This window comes from Phyllobates terribilis, unplaced genomic scaffold (genome assembly GCF_046119375.1).
Source record: "Phyllobates terribilis strain yellow unplaced genomic scaffold, ASM4611937v1 Scaffold_1__5_contigs__length_1240528914, whole genome shotgun sequence".
In the NCBI taxonomy this organism is placed as follows: Eukaryota; Metazoa; Chordata; class Amphibia; order Anura; family Dendrobatidae; genus Phyllobates; species Phyllobates terribilis.
The window spans coordinates 380,493,209-380,520,380 of NW_027362761.1; the positions used below are offsets into that span (position 1 = coordinate 380,493,209).

Here is a 27,172-nt window from a genome sequence, read left to right on the forward strand (position 1 = left end):
GAAAATAATAAAAATTCTAAGTAAGAAAACCACATTGCTGGGGCTTATCCCAAGTCTACTATCAGCGCTGGGCTCCTGCCAGTTTACTGAATTTTCAATCATTTTGAATCATTTATTCTTGCACTTTTTCCTTCTAGGATGTGTATAGCAAGTTAAGATTATTATTATTATTATTATTAAGATGGTGTCTGTTATATAATCATATATATTTACTGTATATAACAATTTGTAAGGCCTAATACATATCAGGGTCAAAGCCAGGTATTTAAAGAGAACCTGTTAGCATGTTTTTACATATGGAAGTAATAGTGTGTCTGTGTAGGTGACTGTGCCCCTATAAAATGTTTGCTTTTTGCTGTAGAGATCGGTTGAGCAAGTCATGAGTAATCTAGAGTAGAAGCAGTATTCAAATCAGGATGTGAATGCACTGGGGGCGTGTCAGTGCACTTGGAAGAATCAATCTAGGTGTACTGACACGCCCCAGTGCACATCTGGACTGATTTGCATATGGCTTCTTCACTAGATTTCTGGTACATCAGATCTCTACAAATAAGGAATCATTTTTATTGAGTGACAAGCGCCAATACAGCCAAACTATTACAGCCATATATAAAACGTATTCACAGGTTCCCTTTCACAGCTAGTTTTAATGCCATACATTATTGCTTTGTGGCATCCAGGTCATTATATTATAAAGCAAGTATGAATTACATTGCATTACTCTCAACTGTTCATTGGCAAAGCTTCCAACCAGCGATAAAAATGCAGATCAACCAATGCAACGATGTCAGCTGTCAAGCAGAGATCCAGAAGTAGGGTCCGCAATCACATTGATCATAAACAAATTTGAGATTTATTGTTACTTCCAGTGTTTCAAAAAGTAACGCACCTTTCTCCATCAACACTTCTGTAGTTCAAATGGGAGGTGTGGCAGACAAATGGAGGTCTACTAGTGATGAGCGCAAGTGGTCGAGTTTGGCGAGGATGCTCGGGTATGCACCGAGTATCGCGGGTGCTCGAGTGACATGCTCGAGTCCCTGCGGCCGCATGTTATGCTGCTGTTAGACATGCGGGGATTGCCTGACAAGGACTGGCAATCCCGGCTTGTGGCCGTCTAACAGCAGCAAAGCATGTTGCCGCAGGGACTTGAACATGTCACTCGATATTCTGTGGATATCCGAGCATCCTCGGCAAACTCGAGTAACTACTGTCTACCACCCGAAACTCTAATCCACCAACACCGGCAGTGGCTACAATAAATGACTAATTTCTATGCAAGACCCAAGGGTTACAAAGAACTGTCCCGACATACAGAAGCAGGGATGTAATCCAACACTAGCAGCATCATATCAAGTGTCAGCTTTCTGGGGCATTTGCCTTGAAAAGAAAAAGCTCAGGATACTTTATCTTTATGAAAAAAATGACTGTGTGTCATATGCAAGTTTAAGTTTAAAAATAATAATTCCAATAATAAAACAATATGGAAACAGAACAGTGACCTATAAGGGTATGTGCACATGGTGTGGATTTGCTACGGTTTTGACGCTGCGTTTTTATGCAGCATCAAAACCGCAGCGGCCAGATGTTACAGCATAGTGGATGGGATTTCTAGAAATCCCATGGCCACTATGCATTTTTGTGCACCCTGCGGAAACTGACATGAGGAGCTTTTTTCCAGACTGCCATATGTCAATTTCTCTTGCAGAAACGCATGCGATTTTTCCCCATAGCCTTGCATTAGATGAGGAAAATCCGCATGCGTAAAAACCGCATGTGTGTTTCAATAGCATTTCCGCAGCGGAAGTTCACACAAAAACGCTACATGATGCTCAATAAAGTTTGTTTAAAAAAAAACCTGCTCTGCAAATTTCAACATGAAGACATGAAAAATGCATGCATAAAAAAACGCATCAAAAAATGCATGCGGCAAAACCGCATGTAAAACCCGCACCAAAAACCGCAATTAACCTAATTTGCATATTAGGTGCGGAAATGGTGCAGAAATTCTGCAACGTCAAAACCACAGCAAATCCGCACTGTGTGCACATACCCTAAGAGGTAAGACCAGTCATAGCATACGTCATATGATGTGCGGCTCGTGATCTATCTGGAGGAATGCTGTAGTCCATGTATTCAGATTGCACACCAATGTATCCTTCATGGTGCGCCAGTAGTACAAAAGTGCTCCCAGACAATAAATGACATTTTGACTAATTCCTAATGAAAAAGGGGGGAGGGGGCACATAGATCTGCCAGGAGATATATAAATGGGAGTAAAATGAATGTATCCCTATTGCTGATTGTGAATGAGGAAGAATTTGTTTGAAGCCTTCTTGGGGGACACCTCCGTATTATTTGGATAAACACCCTGTAATCTCCCTTTCTTTTGCATATTCACAACTTGTGTGTGCAGGTGGTAATAACACTAGAGGCTTCTTAAGATACTGTAAAGACATGTAACTGAAGACTCTTTATTCTGCTAAAAAAAAACTAATTCTGTTTTCTTTTAGCTGTGTCTTCTGGACGGCATATTTACTTGTATGTGGCTCTCCCTGTTACACCTGGGCCTGTGTAGGGATAAGAGCAGCTCCCTTACTCTAAGCCGCAGAGGACACAGAGACTTGTTTGATTAAACTACAATGGAAAACAATAAAGTCAGTGGAACGTGTTTAGGTGATAGACGGCAAACCATGCATGGGGCAGCAGTAAAAGGAGGCTTTTGCGAGGGGATGAAATCACAGAACTTTTCAGAACTATTTAGCGCACAGAAGAGAATGTGGTTACATAACTACAAAAAAAACCTTAAAATATTGGGGTCATGTCTGAACTGACACCCTGGTACTTCAATAAACTCCATAACTAAATCTGTAAATGTACAAGTTGATAACCACCATGTTTGATTTTGGAAATACATTTTAGAGATATTGAGGAAATAAATAGTCCTACGCAGTAATGTTATATGGCCATGAATTTACCAGCCACACATGACTAGTGGTTTGTCATTAGCAATCTATACATTGGCCACCCTTCAACATCCTGGATGAAAAGCTCATTCATTGGTAAATTAGGTCATGGAAACAAAATAAGCTTTGCCAAATACACATAAATCAAGCTCTGTTTATTGACTGGACAGGTGAACATTAACTTACTTGATTCATTTTTTAACCAAACTGGCATCAGGGTAGGGTCTGATAGCTTTTAAAGTGGTGCACATCAAAGATCTACTGTGGCAGAAGGCTTTTATGCACATTGGATGGTTGACCAGTTCTTCCGAATATCACCAGGTTTGGCTGACTTTGCCCTAATGTGTTTGGGCTCCATTCCAGGCTCAGAAGTGGCCAATGCTTGTTCAGACAGCAGCTATTCCTCCAGTGTTCACATACGCTCATTTAAATCCATGAAAACTATCAGGTTTCTTAAAACATAAAATGTCTGATACTTTTTTGCCATGACCTCAGCCAAGAGAATATGGGCAGAACAGCTCATACACATTAGATAGTCGGCCGGTCCCAATGAAATCAGCAGGTTCAGCAGGGAGTAGTTTATTGTGTAGGCCATGTTAGTGGCTCTTTGAGAAATAAATTGATCAGGTTCATAGAGCTCAGTTCAGATTCCGTCAGAGACTATTCTCATCTCAATGTATAGAGTTTCTGCTTAACAATTACTGTGGTCATACCAAATTTCATCACGTTAGGTTTTATGTTGGTACATATCAGTAGCACTCTACTTTCTGCTGCTACATATTACTGAAAAGTGACTTCAGAGTCATTTACCAAAATATTTGACATTTGTCTTGAATTATCATGAAGCACTTGGGTTCCCTCATCCCACACAATGTCTGCCAAAAGAATCGGGGGCATTTTGTAATAGCAGTTAACTTTATTTGTACAGTAAGCACTACTGACTGAATTCCCACAGTATGTACAGTCATGGCCAAAAGTTTTGAGAATGACACCAAAATTATATTTTCACATGATCTGCTGGCCTCTGGTTTTTATTAGTGTTTGTCTGATGTTTATATCACATACAGAAATATAATTGCAATCATATTATGAGTACCAATAGGTTATATTGACAGTTAGAATGAGTTAATGCAGCAAGTCAATATTTGCAGTGTTGCCCCTTCTTCTTCAAGACCTCTGTAATTCTCTCTGGCATGCTCTCAATCAACTTTTGGACTAAATCCTGACTGATAGCAGTCCATTCTTGCATAAACAATGCTTGCATTTTGCCAGAATTTGTTGGTTTTTGTTTGTCCACCCGTCTCTTGATGATTGACCACAAGTTCTCAATGGGATTAAGATCTGGGGAGTTTCCAGGCCATGGACCCAAAATCTCTATGTTTTGTTCCATGAGCCATTTAGTTATCACCTTTGCTTTATGGCAAGGTGCTCCATCATGCTGGAAAAGGCATTGTTGGGCGCCAAACTGCTCTTGGACAGTTGGGAGAAGTTGCTCTTGGAGGACATTCTGGTACCATTCTTTATTCAAGGCTGTGTTTTTAGGCAAGACTGTGAGTGAGCCGATTCCCTTGGCTGAGAAGCAACCCCACACATGAATGGTTTCAGGATGCTTTACAGTTGGCATGAGACAAGACTGGTGGTAGCGCTCACCTCTTCTTCTCCGAATAAGCTGTTTTCCAGATGTCCCAAACAATCGAAAAGGGGATTCATCAGAGAAAATGACTTTGCCCCAGTCCTCAGCAGTCCACTCCCCGTACCTTTTGCAGAATATCAGTCGGTCCCTGATGTTTTTTCTGGAGAGAAGTGGCTTCTTTGCTGCCCTCCTTGAAACCAGCCCTTGCTCAAAGAGTCTCCGCCTCACATTGCGTGCAGAAGCACTCACACCAGCCTGCTGCCATTCCTGAGCAAGCTCGGCACTGCTGGTAGTCCGATCCCGCAGCTGAAACAGTTTTAAGATACGGTCCTGGCGCTTGCTGGTCTTTCTTGGGCGCCCTGGAGCCTTTTTGACAACAATGGAAGCTCTCTCCTTGAAGTTCTTGATGATGCGATAGATTGTTGACTGAGGTGCAATCTTTGTCGCTGCAATACTCTTCCCTGTTAGGCCATTTTTGTGCAGTGCAATGATGGCTGCACGTGTTTCTTTAGAGATAACCATGGTTAACTGAAGAGAAACAATGATACCAAGAACCAGCCTCCTTTTAAAGTGTCCAGTGATGTCATTCTTACTTAATCATGACTGATTGATCGCCAGCCCTGTCTTCATCAACACCCACACCTGTGTTAATGGATCAATCACTAAAACGATGCTAGCTGCTCCTTTTAAGGCAGGACTGCAATGATGTTGAAATGTGTTTTGGGGGTTAAAGTTCATTTTCTGGGCAAATATTGACTTTGCAAGTACAGTAATTGCTGTTAAGCTGATCACAGTTTGAAATTCAAGAGTATATGCAAATTGCCATTACAAAAAATGAAGCAGTAAACTTTGGAAAAATTACTATTTGTCTCATTCTCAATACTTTTGGCCATGACTGTATGTACTTAGCAAGGTCAACCCAACCATGTGTTGTAATATTGTACATATCCACCGTCAAATACAGATGATAATACCTACCAAAAATATGGAAGTAGATGGCATGGTTTAAAGATGGCACTGACCTTAGTGGTTGTTATTATCATGTCTATTTGATGGAAATCTAATTTCCCATATTAAAAAAAAAAAATTGTGTAAGCGGTACAGCAATATTTCTAAGATCACCGAAGAACTCTGCCACTTTGACGCTATTTGTTGGAACCTTTTAATATGCATCCAAACAAACAATAAAGAATATACAAAGTAATAGGCTGTACACCGTCCCCCACACATATATATGGACACTCATCACAAGGGTAGTTTTCATTGTAAGATTGATTCACAAGTTATATAGTCCTCCTCTTCACTCATACAAATAAAAATTTGCCAAACCCACCGATTTCGGTCAGTACATTGAACCTTCACCAATTCTAGGGTTAAAGAAGTTGTCCACTACTTATACATTAATGTCCTATCCATAGAATTGGGCATCAATGTCTGATCGGCCGATCAGCGGTTATCGGTGTCGGTGGCTATCGGCCGGAAGTACTTACTTGCGGTGTTTGGCCGTCTAGTTGTAGTGGCCGCTGCAGGGTACTGCACATCTGGCTCCTATTAAATTGAATACTTGAATATTTAAAAGGAACCTGTCATGTCCTATCTACTATCTACACTGCCCCCATAGCGTTGTTAGTGATGCAATGTGCAAGCTTTTTTCATTAAAATTGGTGGCAATATAATAAGTTTATAACATTTTATAGACTTCTATCCTACCTGCTCATTTTAGTCAAAGGGGTGTGATACTGGCATTCAGTCAGGGGCAGTGCCGCATTCAGTCAGGGCTGGCGCCGCCTACGTATTTGAATTTTGCTCCCGGCTAGCGCTGATATAAGTGGGGCACTTGCCCAGTTTTATATCGCCAGCCTTGGCTCTCCGTGTGTGCGCAGTGAAGTTCCCAGCTTCACTGTGTGCGTTCGGAGTTGCTCGTCACAGCGCAAGTGCAGTGAAGCTGGAAACTACACAGCCTCACTGCGCACGCGGAGGGAGCCGAGGCTGGCGATGTAAAACTACGCAAGCGCCCCACTTATATCAGTGCTAGCTGGGAGCAAAATTCAAATACGTGGGCGGCGCCAGCCCTGACTGAATGCTGCGCTGCCACCGACTGAATACCAAGATCACACGCCTATGACTAAAACGAGCAGGTAGGATATAAGTTTATAAAATGTTACAGACTCATTATACGTATTACCACCAATTTTAATGAAAAAAGCGTGTTAGTGATGGGCATTGCATCACTAACAACGCTATGGGGCAGTGTAGATAGTAGATAGGATATGACAGGTTCCCTTTAAGTAGTGGACAACCTCTTTAAGCCAACAAAATTTGAATTCCAATAAAGACCCGTTTAACAGTTATCACAGTATGTACATATATATAAAGCATCCTCACAAATGTATAATCTTTACCCATATAAAAAAAATTGCATTATTTTCGATTTATAGATTTAAAGTATTTTTGTATTTATTGTAGGATTTGAAGATGAAGAGTTATGATCGTGCCTAAACCTTTACTAAGATATGATGTGTACAGTCTGTCAATACTATAAATGACAGTGTATAAATCTATTCTGTGAATTTGAGGTCTACAACATTTTACTTTTCTCTCAGACTTTCAAATCATGTAAAATATACATATTTTTTATTCTGTTTAGATCCAGCAGGATGGCATATGTCCAAAGACTCATGTGTTTATTCCAAATGACCAGACTTCAATAGGCAGCAGTCATTTTTCAAATCAACTTCAAAAGGACCTTATCAAGACATAAAAAATCTCTTAATCTTCTCAGATACTGCTGAGGTCTAGTGAGGATTAGCAGCCTAACTTTTTAGATCTTGGGTTAATGCGTTTGGAAGAAAACATGTAAGGAAAGATCGAGAATAAATTGTAGCGATTAAAATAATATATACTAACTCTCTATATGGATTCTAAAGCGTACTCAATACTTGTATTAACCCGCTGAAAATAATACAAATGTAACTAACAGTATATTATTTTACAACCGGTTCTTATTGATTAGTTCAAAATGCTTCATAATCTTAATGTCAGGTGAAAGTCGAGAGACCCTCTACCTATAGATGGTGGGACATGCCTAGCAAAATCGCTCGACCTTAATGTGAACCTGACGGGTGATACATGCTGCCCGATCCACCGACCCGTGCTAGAGACTAGTCGGAAAAGGGGGTCCCCAGTAGGCTTCTCCCCGCCAGCTGCCTGGGAGTGACAGGTCTCTGCCTATACGCGCATGTAGGCAGTGACTGGTCAATGCAGGGCAGCAGGCAGGAGGACCCGCCAGTCTGACTAGTCTCCAGGGCGGTTAGGTCCCTGGTGGCTTTTAAAGTATGTTTTTCTCTGAAGCACCACAGCATTTCAGAGTCAAATATACCAGGCTGAGATCTATGTTTTTCTCTGAAGCACCACAGCATTTCAGAGTCAAATATACCAGGCTGAGATCATACAGCCAGTGCCTGATGTATGCTGCCCGCGAATTGGGCAACATGTATCAGCTGTCAGGTTGACTTTAGTTATTCTGAAGGTTTGCTTTTCTCAGTAGATGTCTGTTTGAGATCCAGGGAAGCTAGAGGTATCTACTAACCGGTTACGTTAGCCTTATGCTCTGACTGATGGAAGTCAGTTGTATGGGCCCAACAAAATGTGTAAAATCACTTAAGCCCCCATACAAGTAAGTTATCTCTCCTGACTACACCATACAAAGGAACTCTGGACTCGGCCAAGCGCTCCTGTGTTTTCTATGAGAGAGCTTCTGCCAGACTCCGTAAAGTGGCTCCTCTTAGGGTATGTTCACACTTGGCGTTTTTTCAGCGTTTTTCTTCTGCAGCAAAACCTGATCTCTTGGCAGGAAAGAAGCTGCGTCAAAAACGCAGATTTGGTGCGTTTTTCAGATTCCCAAAGTTCAGCTTTGCTTTCACCACAGAAGCATGAACACAGGTCACCAATGCAAGTCATATCGTGAAACCATATTAACCAAAATTTCAAATGTAACAGTGGGGGGAGGTGAATTGTTCAGGAATAGTTTACCTAAGACACTCACAGTACATTGAGTTTGTAGGACACTATTTATTTTCACACTATGGTCTGCCATTGAGCTGGTCAAGGATTATTCAATTTCACACCTACGTGGGCCACAGGCATAGTTCAATCTCACACCTAGCTCAGCTAATATTTACATTTTACACATTACTAATTTAATTAAACTGTCCTAATCCAAACTGCCATCTCAGGTGACCAAGACAAGATGGTAAAATCACAAAAATAAATGAGTTCCACATACTTCTCTAGTTGCTTTTTTTTCAGTAAAAACGCAGCAAAACATGATAGCTATGTTCACACTAGGCGTTTTTTCAGCGATTTTTCACCACCCATTACTTTCAATGGGTGAAAAATGCTGAAAAAATGCTGAAAAAACGCTGAAAGAAGTGACATGCTCTATTGTGCAAAAAACATGGAAAGCACAAAATACTGATGACACAAAAAACAATCTGTGTATGAGATTTCTCAAATCTCAGACTTTGCTGGTACTGTAAAACACAGCTGAAAATTTGCATAAAAAAATAGTGTGAACATAGCGTTACACAAGAAAAAAAAAAAGGATCGCCGGCTGAAATTCAACAGTCTCCTGACATGAATTGGTGGTGGAAGTGTCAAGAAGCTCCCATACACATTACCCTGTTGGCCATTCCTGCTACTGTCAGCAAGTTCAGCTGCACAAGTGACTCAACAATTGTGGTCTCCCAGAAAGCCCATACTATCATACTAGCTGGTAGTTGGTTTGTGGCTAATGTGGAAATGTGAAAACTAGCCTCCCAAAATATTAAGAGACATTCAAATTAAATAAAAATAGTGTGGGATTCTAAACGCACACAATTATTATTATTACTACTACACACCTATAAAATCCAGGTACAGGTACACTCGCTGGAACAGAAGCATTAATGTGTATAACTCTACATGAAGAATGTCAGCTTCTGTGTATTTCATAGAAAGAAGGCGTCTGAAATATTAAAAGACTCTCTTAGATGTGTAGCCGGCTAGGAGGTTATTTGAGGCCTAGGACGTATTAGATTACACAGAGCCCTTAGGCCTTAGGTTTCTCACACTGCCTGATAACTATTTATGTGCAGGAGAGATACAGGACAGACTGACTATCCCTTTCCTTCCTCAGCACGCTTTTTTATCTTGCCCTGTCCTTCATGGCCCGACCTTTTGTACTTTACAAAGCAAAGGAGCCCCAGTTATATGGACAGCAGAAGAACGGACAGCAACCTTGATAAAGGAGAAAGAAAAGAGCTTACAGTGAATCATTTACCATATATACCTATTTCTAAATATATGTAATTATTTATGGACTATTAAACAAAAATCTACATTACTCATTCAGGGTGGCCATAACTATTAAGCTGGCCATAAAGATAGCTGTCGAAAGAACGTTCATTTGGCAGACAGAAATCTCTTCTGACTTCCCCATACATATCTGTGTTGGGCTCGGCCAAGTGTTCAGGTGTTCTGGAGATGGAGGGAGAGTAGAAGGCCTTATCTTCTTGAAATCTGTGAACCGCCACCAATTCTAGGGTTAAAGAGGTTGTCCACTACTTATACATTGATACCCCATCGGTAGGAAATCATCAGTCATGGTAATTCCACCAGCCCAATACTTGTCTTACCAGACATCATCTGTTGGGAGATAATAAGTAGGCACTCATACACATCAGATGGTTGGAAAGTCCTGCCTAAATTAGTAGGTTCGGACAGCTTTCATCTAATTATGCATGGGTGGCCTTGGCCTTTAGATCAGCTTTCTTGTAAGAGTTACACATACACAAAAGTGTGCTGGGCTCTGTATTTAGAGTGGAGAAAGCCGATGTCAGACACCTTCAGTGGCAGCTTCTCTCAAGAGAGAGCAAAAGGATTAAAAATGGCCGATTCTTCTCTCCATTGACATCATGTGATGGGAATGAGCCCGAAGGTCCTCATACACATTGTATGGCCTGGTGGTCTTTAATGTGTGTGGCGGACCTTTACTACTACTATAGACTTCACCTTAAAATCTATCCTAATATCATTCACGTCATTCTCCCTCACTAGAGGATAGTACCATTACCCGGAGAAACAGTACTACAGCTTGTACGATATATACGCTCTATCAGCACTGACCAGATAGTGTGAATAGTAACATGCACTTCTTATTTCATAAATGCATTTTCATGAGGAATAACAGAGGAATGCCACAATAAAGTGTTCTAAGAGAAGATGTTTAAGCATTGCTATTTCATGGGGAATACAAGTATTTATAAGAACAGACATGCCAGAAGATCTAACAGGTCCCCTTTAACCACTGCAAGACAGCTTGTACAATTATCACGTCTAATACACAGACTGGATTAAAATGCTTACTTTATTAATCCATATTAAAGCTTGACGCCACTCAAAACAAACATTCAGGTGTAACTGCAGCTAATCCTAATATCACAATCACATAAATAAGCCGCGCTATATGGATTGGCGTGGTGGAGCTCCTTACACTGACAGAACCTTACAACACCTCTCCATATCTCAGTTCCCTGTACCCAATTTCAGAAAACACAAGGAAAATGACAAATTAAAGTTCACTACCCCTGAAATTCTTAGATTTTAAGTAGACTTTAACAGTCTCTAATTTCAACAGACATTCCAAAAATTACCAAAACTGGCAGAGAAACTTGGTAATATATCTTATGAGAGGAGTATGGTTCTCTCTCCATTTATATACCCCTTGTCCGTGAAGTTGAAAATTCACTCAGAAATCTGACAAGAAAGACTGCCAGCTCCCTGGGGGATAAGTAAAAGTTTATGGAGAAGGGAAGGATGAGTACAGTGAGAGAAAAAGGCAGTGAGACAAACAGACTGCTGTTATCTACAAGTAAAGTGCTTATTTTACTTCAGAGAGGAATTCCCAGCTACAATGGTCAGTACTGCTCTATAATGTCCTCCATGTTGCTTCTGAACATGTTCTACACAGAGACAGGGGAGCAAGAGTTCCTATTTTCTGTGTTCTGTATATAGAAAACTACATAAGGCTGTGTGCCCACGAAGCGTTTTTTAAGCGTTTCCGCAGCGGCAAAAACGCTGCAGAAACGCTTAAAAAACGCATGGTAGAAGGCCTGTCATGGTCCCCAATGATAATCCGCATGTGCTGTCTACATACTGTTGAGGAAAACAACGCAGCACTACCAATTATTTTGCGGAAGTGCTGCATTTTCGCCGCCATTGACTTGCATTGAAACGCATGGATTAAGCATCACTGCATATGTAGATGCGCATTCCACGCGTTTCAATGTGCGGATGGTACCTGGGTCTAGAGGACAGGAGACTCTCCTCCGGACCCGGGTACCATAGAACCTGTTAAAAAAAGAATAAAATAAATGTTATATTTACCTTCTGACGGCCCCCGCTGCGCTCTGTTCTCCCTTGTCGGCAGCGGAGCGTTTGCATGGATTTATATAGTGTGACCAAGTTATCAAGCACTTTCCAAGTGATGCTAAAATCGTTTGGAAAGCGCTTGTCAACCCGCATGCGGAAATGCATGTGAAGAACGCTTCACATCCGCATGTCCCTGGCAGGAAAAAAGCATGTACAATCCGCATGTACAATCCGCATGTACAATTCGCATGCGTTTTTTTCTGCCAGGGAGATGCAGAAACGCTCAGGAAAAATCCGGAGCATTTCTGCATTGTGGGCACATAGCCTAACAGCTAGTTTTCACCCACCAGCTCAGAAACAAATGAAAATTAAAGAGGAGCATGCAGATGAAAAAAATGGTGAAAAAATGAACTATTTGATGTATATAACAGAAGAATCAGAAGAAACTCCTCGTGTAATCACACGAGAGAATATTCTAAAATTCACCTTGTACAGTTTCACCAACCCTATGGGGCGGTCAGGCAAAATTACAGCTCCAGCTCTCATATATGAAGGGTTCCTTCTCCCAACAGCAATAATAAGATCTCTCCACAGGTATTGAATGGGATTTAGATTCGGAATCATTGCTACCACTTCAGAACTCTCCAGCGCTTTGTTTCCATCCATTTATGGGTGCTTCTTGAAGTATGTTTGGGGTTATTGTCCTGCTGGAAGACCCATGACCAAGGACGCAAACCCAGCTTTCTGACACTGGGCACTACATTGGTAATCTTCAGATTTCATGATGCCTTGCACACAGTCAAGGCACCCAGTGTCAGAGGCAGCAAAAAAAAAGAAAAAAAGAATCTTTGAACCTCTGCCATATTTGACAGCAGGTACTGTGTTCTTTTGTTTGTAGGCCTCATTCCGTTTTTGGTAAATTGTAGCATGATGTGCTTTACTGAAAACTCTATCTTGGTCTCATCTGTCCACAAGACGCTTTCCCAGAAGGATTTTGGCAAACTGCAATTTAGCTTTTTTAATGTCTGTGTCAGCAGTGGGGTCATCCTGGGTCTCTTGCCATAGCGTTTCATTTCATTCAAATGTCGATAGTTTGCGCTTACACGGATGCACCCTGAGCCTGTAGGACAGCTTGAATTTCTTTGGAACCTGATTAAAACTGCTTATGCATCATTCGGACTATCCTGTGTTGCAACCTTTCAGCAATTTTTCTCTGCTGTTCAAGTCCAGAGAGATTAGCTACAGTGCCATGGTGTGTAAAGTTCTTGATTATGTTGCGCACTGTGGACAAGATTTCTGGAGATGGTCTTGTAACCTTAAGATTGTTGATATTTTTCAACAATTTTGGTTCTTGAGCCCTCAGACAGTCCTCTTTTCCTTTTTCTGTTCTCCATGCTTAGTGTGGCACACACAGACACACAATGCACACAATGAGTCACCTTCTCCCCTTTTTATCTGGCTTCAGGTGTGATTTTCATATTGCCCACACCTGTTACTTGCCACACGTACGTTTGAACGAGCATCATGCTCGAAACAAAGTTGTTTACCCACAATTTTGGAAAGGTGCCAACAATTTTGTCTGACCCATTTTTGAGGTTGTGTGTGAAATGATATCCAATTTGCCTTTTTTTTCCTCAGTTTTTTGTGTTGTTCCAATACACACAAAAGGAAGTAAACGTGTTTAACAAAACATGTGTAATTTGCAATAATTTTCTGGGATAAAGACTCCATTTTCTAGAACAATTTCAAGGGTGCCAATACTTTCGGCCATGACTATAAAACATTCATCTGACAAAGTAGGATACATTAAATCATACATTAAATATAGTAAAAAGCATGTTTAACCTTATGCCCTGGTTACACCTCTAATGAAGACAATGGACAGTCAGTCACTTAAAGGGTTATTTTACAAATAATTTTGTTTAGTGAAATAAAGCACTCTGACAAGCGGAGAACACGCTGAAGATCATCATACGGCCTGCTCACCAGCAGGGATCCCTCCTTGCTTCCGATGAGAAGGATAATGAGCACAGAAATGGGGAGCTAAAACATGAGTTTGAGCTACAGAAAGTATATAAATGTAAAATCTCTGCCCAGAAAAACTTTTTAATGAGTGTTTACATTTTGGCACAGTGTTCTATATCAAGCCAAACGCCTTACCCTACCAAAGTCAGACCTCACTTCCAAAAAGACCTGCTCCTTTGCTCAGCAAGGCGCAGAAAGTGTCTAAAACACATAACAGTGGTGCAAGCCATGTAAGACAGGTTTTTGGCATAAATTATATTAGAGTTCTGTCCCTGTTTATCTTAGTAAATTTCCCCCCACTGTTTTCTGACATCTTAGTCTATGTCCCTTTGATGGGCTTTTGGTGAGTTTTTGATGTTGCAGATTTTCTGCACCTATTAACTAAATTAGGTTACTTGTGCTTTTTCATTGTGTTTTTGTGTGCATTTTTTTACACTCATTTTTATTGCGTTTTTTATGCTGCAGCTTTTGTCTCTTGTTGGTATGTCATGCTTTAAAGAAAGCTGCTTTGTTTTTGATGCTTTCTGGTATTTGGCTTTGACAAAACTTTATTGATACAGTCATGTGCAGATTAAATGCGACTTCTGCAGCGGAAACGCACTAAAATCACATGTGCGGTTTTTTTTTGCAGATTTTCCACAACTTATGCAAGTCTATGGGAAAAATCGGCACATAAGACTTGAGTTTCCGCACAGGAAATTGACGTGTTGCGAATTTGAAACACACACCGCAGGTCAGTTTATGACGAGTGAAAAAAAAAAAAAAAAAAGGCACAGTGGGCATGTGATTTCTATAAATCCCATCCACTTTGCTTGAACTGTAAGACGTTGCAATTTTGATGCAGTGAAAATGTGCAGCGTTGAAAACGGACCAAAAACTCATAGCCTTGAAAAAATTGATTTGAGCAAAAGAACATAATCAAATTTTTAAATTCAAATTCTGCAAATTATGAAAACTGCATGTTCAATGTCTATGCAAAACCGTTCATTAATTTATAAAACATACCGGGGCAGCAAGGTGACTCAGTGGTTAGCACTGCAGCCTGGCAGCGCTGGGGTACTGGGTTCAAATCCAACCAAGAACAACATCTGCAAGGAGTTTGTATGTTCTCCCCGTGTTTGCGTGGGTTTCCTCCGGGTTCTCAGATTTACTCCCATACTCCAAAGACATATTGATAGGGAATGTAGATTGTGAGCCCCAATAGGGACAGTGCCCATAATGTCTGTAAAGCACTGTGGAATTAATGGCGCTATATCAATTAGTAAAATAAATTAAAAAAATAAATATTGCTACAACTAGGCCCTCCAATCTGATAGCAGCTTTTTCCACCATTGTTCCATCAATCATATTGTATAATTTGCTAGACATTTCAGCTCAGTCCTATTAAAGCTTTTAACTAAGGCTGTTAACATTTACAGAGATTTCCTAAGCTTGGAACTAGATAAAAGCCGACACAGGTTACAATGTCCAGAGAGGATGAATATGCAATAAAGATAAGTGCTCCAGAGATGGCACCGTCACACACATTTCTCCAGCGGTGTTCCTGTGTATCTTTCAGATTCCCGCCGTCTCAGACACACCTGAGAGAATACTTGGGGGAGGTTGTGTGGTTACATATACAAACACTCAATTCCTCTTTGACAAGTCTGGACATTGCTTGTCTTTTAGAATAGGCAACAGGAACATGGAGGGCCTCTCGACTCCCCTCTCTCCCTGTTCCCACCCACCGCTGCTTATTGAACATCAAAGGCTGGATAACTCTGTGGAGGCAGGTGTCCTGGCTTCAGGGTGAAACGAGAGAAGAAAAGAAGACAGGAGCAGGATTCTCAACTGCAACTGTACATATTATATATACACACCCGCATGGAAGCTTCTAGGCGAAGCATCGAACCCCCAAACCGGTGCAAGACAAGATTTCACAGGGGATAACTCTTTACTATCTGATGACTCATGCAAATTAAATATTCATAGCTACATGGTATGTAATGGCCCTTTACACAACATGGTAATCGGGAATTTAACCCAAGTAGGCACGCTTGTCCCGGCAACCACCCGACAAACAAGCAAAGCACCAGTTTGTCAGGTGAGCTGATATATGTGCATGCATAAATATCAATATCGGCACCACATCGCCCCGAGCACTGTACATGGGGACAGAACCATTATTTTGTCCCCATCAATGCTCGTCAGCCCATGTAAACTGGCCATAAAACCAGCGCCGGAAAACTTCAATTGGTGCTCATTAGTTGCAGTGTAAATTGGTCATAAAATAGAAGCATCTCATCGGTTTCCATCAAAAAAGGACATCTGCAGTCAAAAAAACCTCAAAACATGGATTTCTGCAAGCCCTATTCAGATTAATGGTCCATTACTAACAATGGTATACCACTCCAGTATATGGTGGGGTGTCAATGCACAGAAAAGTTAATTTGTTGTTGCTACCATGGCAATCTAAGAGCAAGAGGTCATGTATTGCCTACAGTCAGTCATGACAAAAAAAAAAATGGGTTTTTAGAAAGGGACATTTTCAAATCTGCAATGAAACATGTAACACTTTCAGTCCATCACCCCTTCTGAAAGAATATTTAAATCATAGGGTAAAACATCCCCCTACGCCATATGCCTCTAAAATGCACAAAAATACAAAGTGTTAGAATGGTGACTAAATGGCAAGAAACTAGCTCAATATTTTTTAGTCTTGGCTAAACTCCCATAAAAACCCAGAGGGAAGTAAGAGGAAAAGGCATGAACATCAGATTTAATTGATTAAAGGAGTGAGGAAACCAAAAATAAATGTTATTCCCTGCCAAAAGTCTAACACCAGCGTAATTACGTATGAAAAATAGTGTGTGTGTTTTTTCTTCAGTGCAAAAATGATGTGAGTGTACATGTAGACATATAATGCTGAAAATACGCAGAGATCGGGATTAGAGTCACTCCAGAGCAGTGTTCCCCAACTCCAGTCCTCAAGAGCCACCAACATGTCGTATTTTCAGTATTTCCTTAGTATTGTACAGGGGATAGACTGGACTGGAGTTGAGGAACACTGCTCTACTGATTACATAAAAAAACTCAACTAGCAATTTCCTAATACAATGTAAGCAAACAGCAGTTACCACAGCATCTAGTCTGTCATTGCACAGCTAACAGAGTCACCAGCTGAGTGATAAATAAGGTACTGTTCACACTGGCATTACGGCTTCCTTACCTTTCCCAATACAGTCAGACATGGTTTTGGATCCATTTCAGGCTGTTCAAGTTTCACCACTCCAACCCAGCCATACTCGTACAAATCTTCCTCGTCGTTGTTATTGCAAAGTCCCAAAGGATGCATCTACGATAAAGAATGGGGGCAAAATTAGCAAGTGAAAAACCATAAATATTCTGTTCTTCAGAAAACAATGATAGAAAAAAACTACACACCTAAGGGCCCAATTACACTGGCTGATAATCTGGAAAAAGAATGCATCGTTCCCGATTGTTTGGTGATTTCCAGTCTGTTTAGACAGACCAATAAAAGAGCAAAAAGCTCAATCGTTGGTTTAAATTGTTTGTAAACTTGCTTAAAGGAGTTGTCTCAGCAATATTCCATAATCTGTCCTAATATATATATATATATATATATATATATATATATATATATATATATATATATATATATATATATATATAATGTCTAAGTGTCTTAAAATATTCATGATCACAGTCTTCTTCAGCTTCGAGCACTGCCCTAGTCCTCTTCTAGCCGATGTGACCACTCTGCGGCTTTGCTCGCTAGCACAGCATCTGCTGTGGGGAGCGCTAGCATCTGCTGTGGGGAGCGCTAGCATCTGCTGAGGGGAGCGCTAGCATCTGCTGTGGGGAGCGCTAGCATCTGCTGTGTGGAGCGCTAGCATCTGCTGTGGGGAGCGCTAGCATCTGCTGAGGGGAGCGCTAGCATCTGCTGAGGGGAGCGCTATCATCTGCTGTGTGGAGGGCTAGCATCTGCTATGGAGAGCGCTAGCATCTGCTGTGTGGAGCGGTAGCATTTACTGTGTGGAGCGATAGCATCTGCTGTGTGGAGCGATAGCATCTGCTGTGCGGAGCGGCAGCACCTAACAGTGTAAGCAGGGCTGTGGAGTCGGTAAGCCAAACCTCCTACTCCAACTCAGACTCCTCAATTTTATTGACTCTGACTCCAATTCCGACTCTGACTCCCTCATACTTGGCTCATGTTTAAGTGATAAATTTACTGTAGCACAGATTCATCTCAGCTAAAAGTCTAGACCCTTAGATCAGGAATAGGACAGACATTTATAGGACATTTCATAACTTTCCCAAATTCTTATGAAAACAATATCCCCCACAAACTGCATTGAACTACTGTACCCAATTTATTATATATTTTAGGAGTTGGAGTCGGTCCATTTTACACTGACTCCAATTCCGACTCCGACTCCACAGCCCTGAGTGCAAGTCTATTAGGCTCAGAACGAACCTCCATAGACTTATATACTGAGAAAGCGACTTCTGTGGACGTCCAAACAAACCCCTGCATGAGCTGAATTTTCTGATTTCAAGTCACGTGGGGCAGAAGAAGAAACTGGAGAAGACCATGGCAAGTATTTTAATACCCTTATACACCATTACATACAACTCCAATTCCAAAAAAGTTGGCACGCACTGGTAAATATAAAGAAAACAAGAATGCAATGATTTGGAAATCTCTTCAGTCATATTTTATTTACAACAGAACATAGAACACAGATCAGAAGGGGAAGGTTACACGTTTCTATTTCATTTGAAAAAAAAACAAACTCAGAAATTGATAGCAACAATCTCAAAAAAGTTGGGACAGGCCATGTCTATTATTGTGTAGCATCCAACAGTCAATATTGGATACTCATGTCATGATCTATTGTGTCTTTCAAGATGTATAAGTGCCCATGCTATAGGCACTAATGCAGCCCCATACCATCAGAGGTGCAGGGATTTGAACTATGCAATGATAACAAGCTGGATGGTCTCTCTCCTTATTAGACAGCAGCACACGGTGTCTATGATTTCCATAGAGAATTTCAAACCACAGACCAGTTTCATTTGACCACAGAACAGTTTTCCATTTTCAATCAGTACATTTGAAATGAGCTTTGGTCCAGAGAAGACGGCAGAAGTTATGGATTAGGTTAATATATAGCTTCTTTGCATGATTGAGCTTTAAATTGCATTTAACTGTGTTCACACACAATGATTTCTGGAAGTATTCTTGAGCCCATGCAGTGATTTGCAAGACCGAATCATGCGTATTTTTAATGCACTGCCTCTTGTGGGCCGATAGATTATGAGTATCCAATATTGACCGTTGGCCTTGTCCCTTGTGCACATTGATTTCACCAGAATCTCTTAATCTTTTGATGATATTATGTACTATATAAATTATGTGTTATTCAGGGCTGTGGAGTTGGAGTTGTGTAGTCGGAGTCAGTGTCCATTTTGGTGGAGTCGGTATAAAATGGACCGAATCCAACTCCTAAAATATATAATAAATTGGCTACAGTAGTTCAATGCAGTTTATGGGGAATATTTTTTCATAAGAATTTGGGAAAGTTATGAAATGTAATAAACAGCCAAAAAGGGAATTTAGTTTCAAAAGCAGCCTCCCGGCCAAATTCTGCCAATCAAAAGTTACAATGCAGCAAAAAAGCAGATTTAAAACATAAGTTTTACTAAATAGTTAAAATTTGTTTACCACAAATACACGAAACATACATACAAGACAGACACAGCCCTTATCTCTGTATGAGAAGAATGGTGACAATGGTCAACCCACTAATACAAGGGGAAAAATCCTCTATACCTTCTCATGCTATAATCAGAAGACTATCACCTGGCTTTGTACGGCCATTCAAACAATACAGTATAGAGGTAAAAAAAAATGGAACAGTCTTCTTGTAGGTTTTCTCTACATTCCTGAATCTATGTGTACCATCCCCTGATGAATCACCCGATGATGAGGAAACGAGTCGAGAGGCGCAGTTTTTAGGGCAATTCCAGGGCTGACTAGTCACGTAGGGTCAGCTGTGGACTGCCCTTGTAAGGGCAGGAGTCTTGGGGTCCTAGGGTCAGTTTTTGTTAACAGGGAATAATAGGGTTAGAGACTGAACATCACCCTGTTTGACCCGAGGGACCTCGGACGGGACGCCTCATCCCACTGGATTGGTGAGACGGTTCCATTTTTTTACCTCTATACTGTATTGCTTTAATGGCTGTACAAAGCCAGGTGATAGTCTTCTGATTATAGCATGAGAAGGTATAGAGGATTTTTGCCCTTGTATTAGTGGGTTGACTATTGTCACCATTCTTCTCATACAGAGATAAGGGCGGTGTCTGTCTTATATGTATGTTTTGTGTATTTGTGGTAAACAAATTTTAACTATTTAGTAAAACTTATGTTTTAAATCTGCTTTATTGCTGCATTGTAAAGTTATGAAATGTCCTATAAATGTCTGTCCTATTCCTAAGAGTCTAGACTTTCAGCTGAGATGAATCTGTGCTACCGTAAATTTATCACTTAAACATGAGCCATGTATGAGGGAGTCGGAGTCGTGGAGTCGGGAGTTGGAGTCGGTGTCATGGAAATTGAGGAGTCGGAGTTGGAGTCGCAGTCGGAGTCGGAGGTTTGGCTTACCGACTCCACAGCCTTGGTGATATTCAAAGTATTTGCAATTTTACATTGGAGAATATTTTTCTGAAATTGTTACACAATTTTTAGACGCAGTTGTTCACAGGTTGGTGAGTCTCTGACTATCTTTGCTTCTGAGAGACTTTGCCTCTCTAACATGCTCTTTTTACACAGTCATGTGACTTAGTTGAAAATTGACCCTCCAACTGATATTCATTACTGCCATTTACTTTTCCAGCTTTTTGTTAACCCTGTTCCTGTTTTTTCAGATGTGTTGCTGTCATCAATTTCTATGGTCTATCATTGCATTCTTATTATATTTTACAGTGTTTCAACTTTTTTGAATTGGGGATGTACAAAATTTTGCTGAGACTTCTTTAAAAATCATTGTGCTGCTGTAAGCAGGACATGTGTTGCTGAGCACAATGAAATTCTGAGGGCAGCCTCACTCATCTGTTTAAAGAAGCACTTCTCCCATCAAAGTTTTTATCCTCTTAATATATTGCAATCATCATATTATATAGCTCTGTGTACTTACAACTTGCCTTAATACCCAGTAAATTCTTCTCTATGTAGCTATAGGAAGTCTTTTTTCCCTGCAAAAATCATTCGGGTCTTTAACTCTTGGCCCAGCTGCTCTCTCCTCCCCCTGCCAGGGACTTTTGCAGTGACTCATGACTCATGCAGGGAAAATTGACCTCCCGTTCCAACACAAAGCTTAGAAGGATTCAGCTAGTCAGCTATTAATCATGTGATGTCATAGAAATAATGGAAAACAAAGAATTAGCTGGGTAGAAAGGCAAAATGAGCAATTGTTAAGTACACAGTGCCATATAATATGATGACTGCAATATATTAAGAGCATAAAAACTTTGATAGGAGGAGTGCTTCTTTAATCCTCCACTAACCACTGCAGCTAATCACTGCCCTCAGCAACCTCATGCTGTACATGCGGGTATCAGTGCTAAGGTCAGTGATTGGCTGCAGCCATCACATGGGTAAATGATCTGCAGTTGTGAACCACCAGAATAGCAGTGATTAAACTGATAAGTATAAGACTGTGTTCACAATTTGCAGCCGTGGTTCATATATATATATATATATTTTTTTGCTATGAAACAGTTTATTCTGCAGTTACTATGAAATGAAAAAGCAGCCTAAAATGAGACAAATTCATTTAATTAATTGGTGGAATACTAGAAAGAAGAGAAAGTAACATGTGAAGGGATTAATTTTAGTCATCGTACATTTCTAAGTAGCGATCATCTATACATACTGTGTGCAGCAAGGATTATTAATTATTTTGTTAATAATATTAGTCTTAATATAAAAAGTTATTTTCTCCTTCAGCAATATTTAGGGGGAGAGATGCGCAAGATCAGAAAAGAAGAAAAAAAAGGGGACAAGGGTGGGCAATCTTAAAGGGGCCTCAGAAGTTTCTTTGAAATGTTTGAGCCTTTAATCCGATTAGCTTGATAAAGACAAAACAAAAGGGGAAAAAAGAGAGTTTTGTGCATTGGGACGTTGGCAGGGAGAGTGCACAGGGTGAGGAGCAGAAACCGAGGCAAATTATTGTCCTCAAATCTTTCTCATGGGTCACAAATTCGTATGACAAGTTCCACTTTCATTTAAAATCTCCTTTATCCCCCAGTTATCAGCACAGACAGCTCTGCTATTGATCCAAACATTCTCACCATATCAGCACCCCAATAGAAATTATACATAAACTCATAGATCTTTCCAATAGCAATTATTACTATCAACTTATGAAAGAGAGCGATAAGCACTGACCCATGCATCATTAATGTAGAACAAGTATAAATCTGCAAGTTCCAACTATGGTATCATATGAGCATGTTCTTATGACAATATGACACTATGTATCTAAAGTCATTTTTAAAAAAAATATCTTTTAAAATATATCTTAAACTCTTGGGAGTTTTCTTTAATTTTACATCCATTAAATTAAATCTATAAATGACACACATTATATAAGACATAAGTGGCTAAAATATTGTAGACTCTAGAACTTAGTAAAACAACTCCAGGAACCAACCTAAGTAGGACAAAACTATCATATACATCAATATAGATTAACCATGACACATTTTAGAAATGGGTAATCTGCTTCGGCAGTAGGATCAATTGTTTGATCATCCACATTAGAATCTGCCGATTTTAGAAGGCTTGGCAGATGACCTAAAGTGTATGGGTCAGCCTCTTGACTGCCATCCAACATGGGAAAGAGGAAGCAGACACACAACAGGACTACATCCCTTAGTCTAATGCAGAGTTCCCCAACCCCAGTCCTCAAGGGCCACCAACAGTTCATGTTTTCAGGATTTCCTTAGTATTGCCCAGGTGATGGAATTATTGCCTGTGCAGGTAAGCAGATACAGTGGGTACGGAAAGTATTCAGAACCCTTTAAATTTTTCACTCTTTGCTTCATTGCAGCCATTTGGTAAATTCCAAAAGTTCATTTTTTTCTCTCATTAAAGTACACTCTGCACCCCATCTTGACTGAAAAAAAGAGAAATGAACACATTTTTGCACATTTATTAAAAAAGAAAAACTGAAATATCACATGTTCATCAGTATTCAGAACCTTTGCTCAGTATTGAGTAGAAGCACCCTTTTGAGCTAGTACAGCCATGAGTCTTCTTGGGAATGAAGCAACAAGTTTTTCACACCTGGATCTGGGGATCCTCTGCCATTCTTCCTTGCAGATCCTCTCCAGTTCCGTCAGGTTGGATGGTGAACGTTGGTGGACAGCCATTTTCAGGTCTCTCTCGAGATGCTCAATTGGGTTTAGGTCAGGGCTCTGGCTGGGATAGTCAAGAATGGTCACAGAGTTGTTCTGAAGCCACTCCTTTGTTATTTTAGCTGTGTGCTTAGGGTCATTGTCTTGTTGGAAGGTGAACCTTCGACCAAGTCTGAGGTCCAGAGCACTCTGGAAGAGGTTTTCATCCAGAATATCTCTGACCTTGGCCGCATTCATGTTTCCTTCAATTGCAACCAGTCGTCCTGTCCCTGAAGCTGAAAAACACCCCCATAGCATGATGCTGCCACCATCATGTTTCACTGTTTTATTGGGCAGATGATGAGCAGTGCCTGGTTTTCTCCACACATACCGCTTTGAATTATCACCAAAAAGTTCTATCTTTGTCTCATCAGACCAGAGAATCTTATTTCTCATAGTCTGGGAGTCCTTCATGTGTTTTTGATCAAACTCTATGCGGGCTTTCATATGTCTTGCAGTGAGGAGAGGCTTCCGTCGGGCCACTCTGCCATAAAGGCCCAACTGGTGGAGGGCTGCAGTGATAGTTGACTTTGTGGAACGTTCTCCCATCTCCCTATTGCATCTCTAGAGCTCAGCCACAGTGATCTCGGTGTTCTTCTTTACCTCTCTCACCAAGACTCTTCTCCCACAATTGCTCAGTGTGGCTGGACGGCCAGATCTATGAAGACTTCTGGTGGTCCCAAACTTCTTCCATTTAAGGATTATGGAGGCCACTGTGCTCTTAGGAACCTTGAGCAATGCGGAAATTCTTTTGTAACCTTGGCCAGATCTGTGCCTTGCCACAATTCTGTCTCTGAGCTCCTTGGGCAGTTCCTTTGAACTCATGATTCTCATTTGGTCTGACATGCACTGAGCTGAGAGGTCTTATATAGACAGGTGTGTGCCTTTCCAAATCAAGTCCTATCAGTTTAATTAAACACAGCTGGACTCCAATGAAGGAGTAGAATCATCTCAAGGAGGATCACAAGGAAATGGACAGCATGTGACTTAAATATGAGTGTCTGAGCAAAGGGTCTGAATACTTATGACCATGTGATATTTCAGTTTTTCTATTTTAATAAATTTGCAAAAAATTCTACATTTCTGTTTTTTTCCAGTCAAGATGGGGTGCACAGTGTACTTTAATGAGAAAAAAATGAACTTTTTAGAATTTACCAAAATGTCTCTCATTACCAAATGTGTGTGTGTGTGTCTGTGTGTGTGTGTATATACAGGGTGGTCCAAAAGTAGGTGGACAGAAAGTGTAATAAGGTTATGAAGGGGGAGATTTATCAAACATGGTGTAAAGCGAAACTGGTTCAGTTGCCGTTAGCAACCAACCAGTTTCCACTTTTTATTCCTCACAGACTCTTTGGAAAACCATTGTCAGTGATTTAAAAAATTACATAAGAGATGCATTTCAAGAAATTAATACCCAAAGAGACTTGCGCAAAAAAGTTTGTCGAAGTGTAAGAGGCAGACTTCAAAGCTGTGCAAATTGTAATGGAAAACAGTTTGAGCACCTGCGTTGATAAAATTTAAGGGCTTTTGTATTATTGTTCAGAATAAAATTTAATTGTCAATGTTATGCTTGGGTTAGTAAATATAATTTTATATATAAATCAAAATAAATGTTATTATTTTCTGGCCACCTACTTTTGGACCACCCTGTGTATATATATGTATACACACACACTCATATATATATATATATATATATATATACACACACACATACATACATACATATATATGTATATATATACACACAGTACTGTACAGACCAAAAGTTTGGACATCCTCATTTAAAGATTTTTCTGTATTTTCATGACTATGAAAATTGTACATTCACACTGAAGGCATCAAAACTATGAATTAACACATGTGGAATTATATACTTAACAAAAAAGTGTGAAACAACTGAAAATATGTCTTATATTCTAGGTCCTTCAAAGTAGCCACCTTTTGCTTTGATCACTGCTTTGCACACTCTTGGCATTCTCTTGATGAGCTTCAAGAGGTAGTCACGGGAAATGGTCTTCCAACAATCTTGAAGGAGTTCCCAGAGATGCTTAGCACTTGTTGGCCCTTTTGCCTTCACTCTGCGGTCCAGCTCACCCCAAACCATCTCGATTGGGTTCAGGTCTGGTGACTGTGGAGGCCAGGTCATCTGGCGTAGCACCCCATCACTCTTCTTCTTGGTCAAATAGCCCTTACACCAGGGGTCCTCAAACTATGGCCCGCGGGCCACATGCGGCCCGCGGAGGACTTTTATCCGGCCCGCCGGGCTATGGGCGGAGGAGAGGAGAGTGGTGCCATTGCCCGCCCTTCTCCCCCGCTTGCTCAGGGCCCCGGCAGGCGCATGCTTACCTCTCCCCATGCCTCTGCAGATCCGCTGTCTTCCGTGCTCTGCGCTTCCTGTGACGTCTCAGGTCAGAGGGCGCGGTGACGTCTTTACACCGCGCCCTCCCGAGTGCTGTCACAGGCAGCGCAGAGCGGGACGCCGCCGCCGCAACGCTGGAGTCCAGACCAGAGCAGCGGCAGCAAGTGAGAAGTGAGGTGAGTATTGGATTTTTTTATTTATTTTTTTAATGTATGGAGGCATATGTGATTATATGGAGGGTGACATCCTGCAAGGGGTATAATATGGGGGGGTGACATCCTGCATGGGGTATGATATGGGGGGGTGACATCCTGCATGGGGCATGATATGGGGGGAAAGGGACATCCTGCATGGGGCATAATATGGGGGGGTGACATGCTGCATGGGGCATAATATGGGGGGGGTGACATCCCGCGTGGGGTGTAAAATGGGGGGGTTGACATCCTGCATGGGGTATAATATGGGGGCTTGACATCCTGCATGGGGTATAATATGGGGGGGTGACATCCTGCATGGGGTATAATATGGGGGGGGTGACATCCTGCATGGGGTATAATATGGGGGGGGGTGATATCCTGCATGGGGCATGATATGGGGGGGATGACATCCTGCATGGGGTATAATATGGGGGGATGACATCCTGCATGGGGCAAAATATGGGGGGGTGACATCCTGCATGGGGTATAATATGGGGGGGTGACATCCTGCATGGGGCATAATATGGGGGGGTGACATGCTGCATGGGCCATAATATGGGGGGGGTGACATCCTGCATGGGGTATAATATGGGGGGGTGACATCCTGCATGTGGTATAATATGGGGGGGTGACATCCTGCAAGGGGTATAATATGGGGGGGTGACATCCTGCATGGGGTATAATATGGGGGGGTGACATCCTGCATGGGGCATGATATGGGAGGAAAGGGACATCCTGCATGGGGCATAATATGGGGGGGTGACATGCTGCATGGGGCATAACATGAGGGGGTGACATCCTGCATGTGGCATTATATGGGGGGGTGACATGCTGCATGAGGCATTATATGGGGGGGTGACATGCTGCATGGGGCATTATATGGGGGGGTGACATGCTGCATGGGGCATTATATGGGGGGGTGACATGCTGCATGGGGCATTATAAAGACATAAAGACAGGGGAGTGATATCCTGCATGGGGCATTATATGGGGGGGTGACATCCTGCATGGGGCATTATATGGGGGGTGACATCCTGCATGTGGCATTATATGGGGGGTGACATGCTGCATGGGGCATTATATGGGGGGGTGACATGCTGCATTATATGGGGGGGTGATA

At 41.3% G+C, this 27,172-nt stretch overlaps 1 protein-coding gene across 1 annotated transcript in view; it reads right to left on the reverse strand.

Annotated features, from left to right (window-relative positions):
* The window catches only part of ZNRF3 (zinc and ring finger 3), a 187,879-nt gene that overhangs the window by 38,253 nt on the left and 122,454 nt on the right, over window positions 1–27,172 (reverse strand). The window contains exon 2 of the mRNA XM_073676403.1: window positions 17,240–17,365. Coding sequence (XP_073532504.1) covers window positions 17,240–17,365 — 126 coding nt within the window. The remainder of the gene's footprint in view (window positions 1–17,239; window positions 17,366–27,172) is intronic.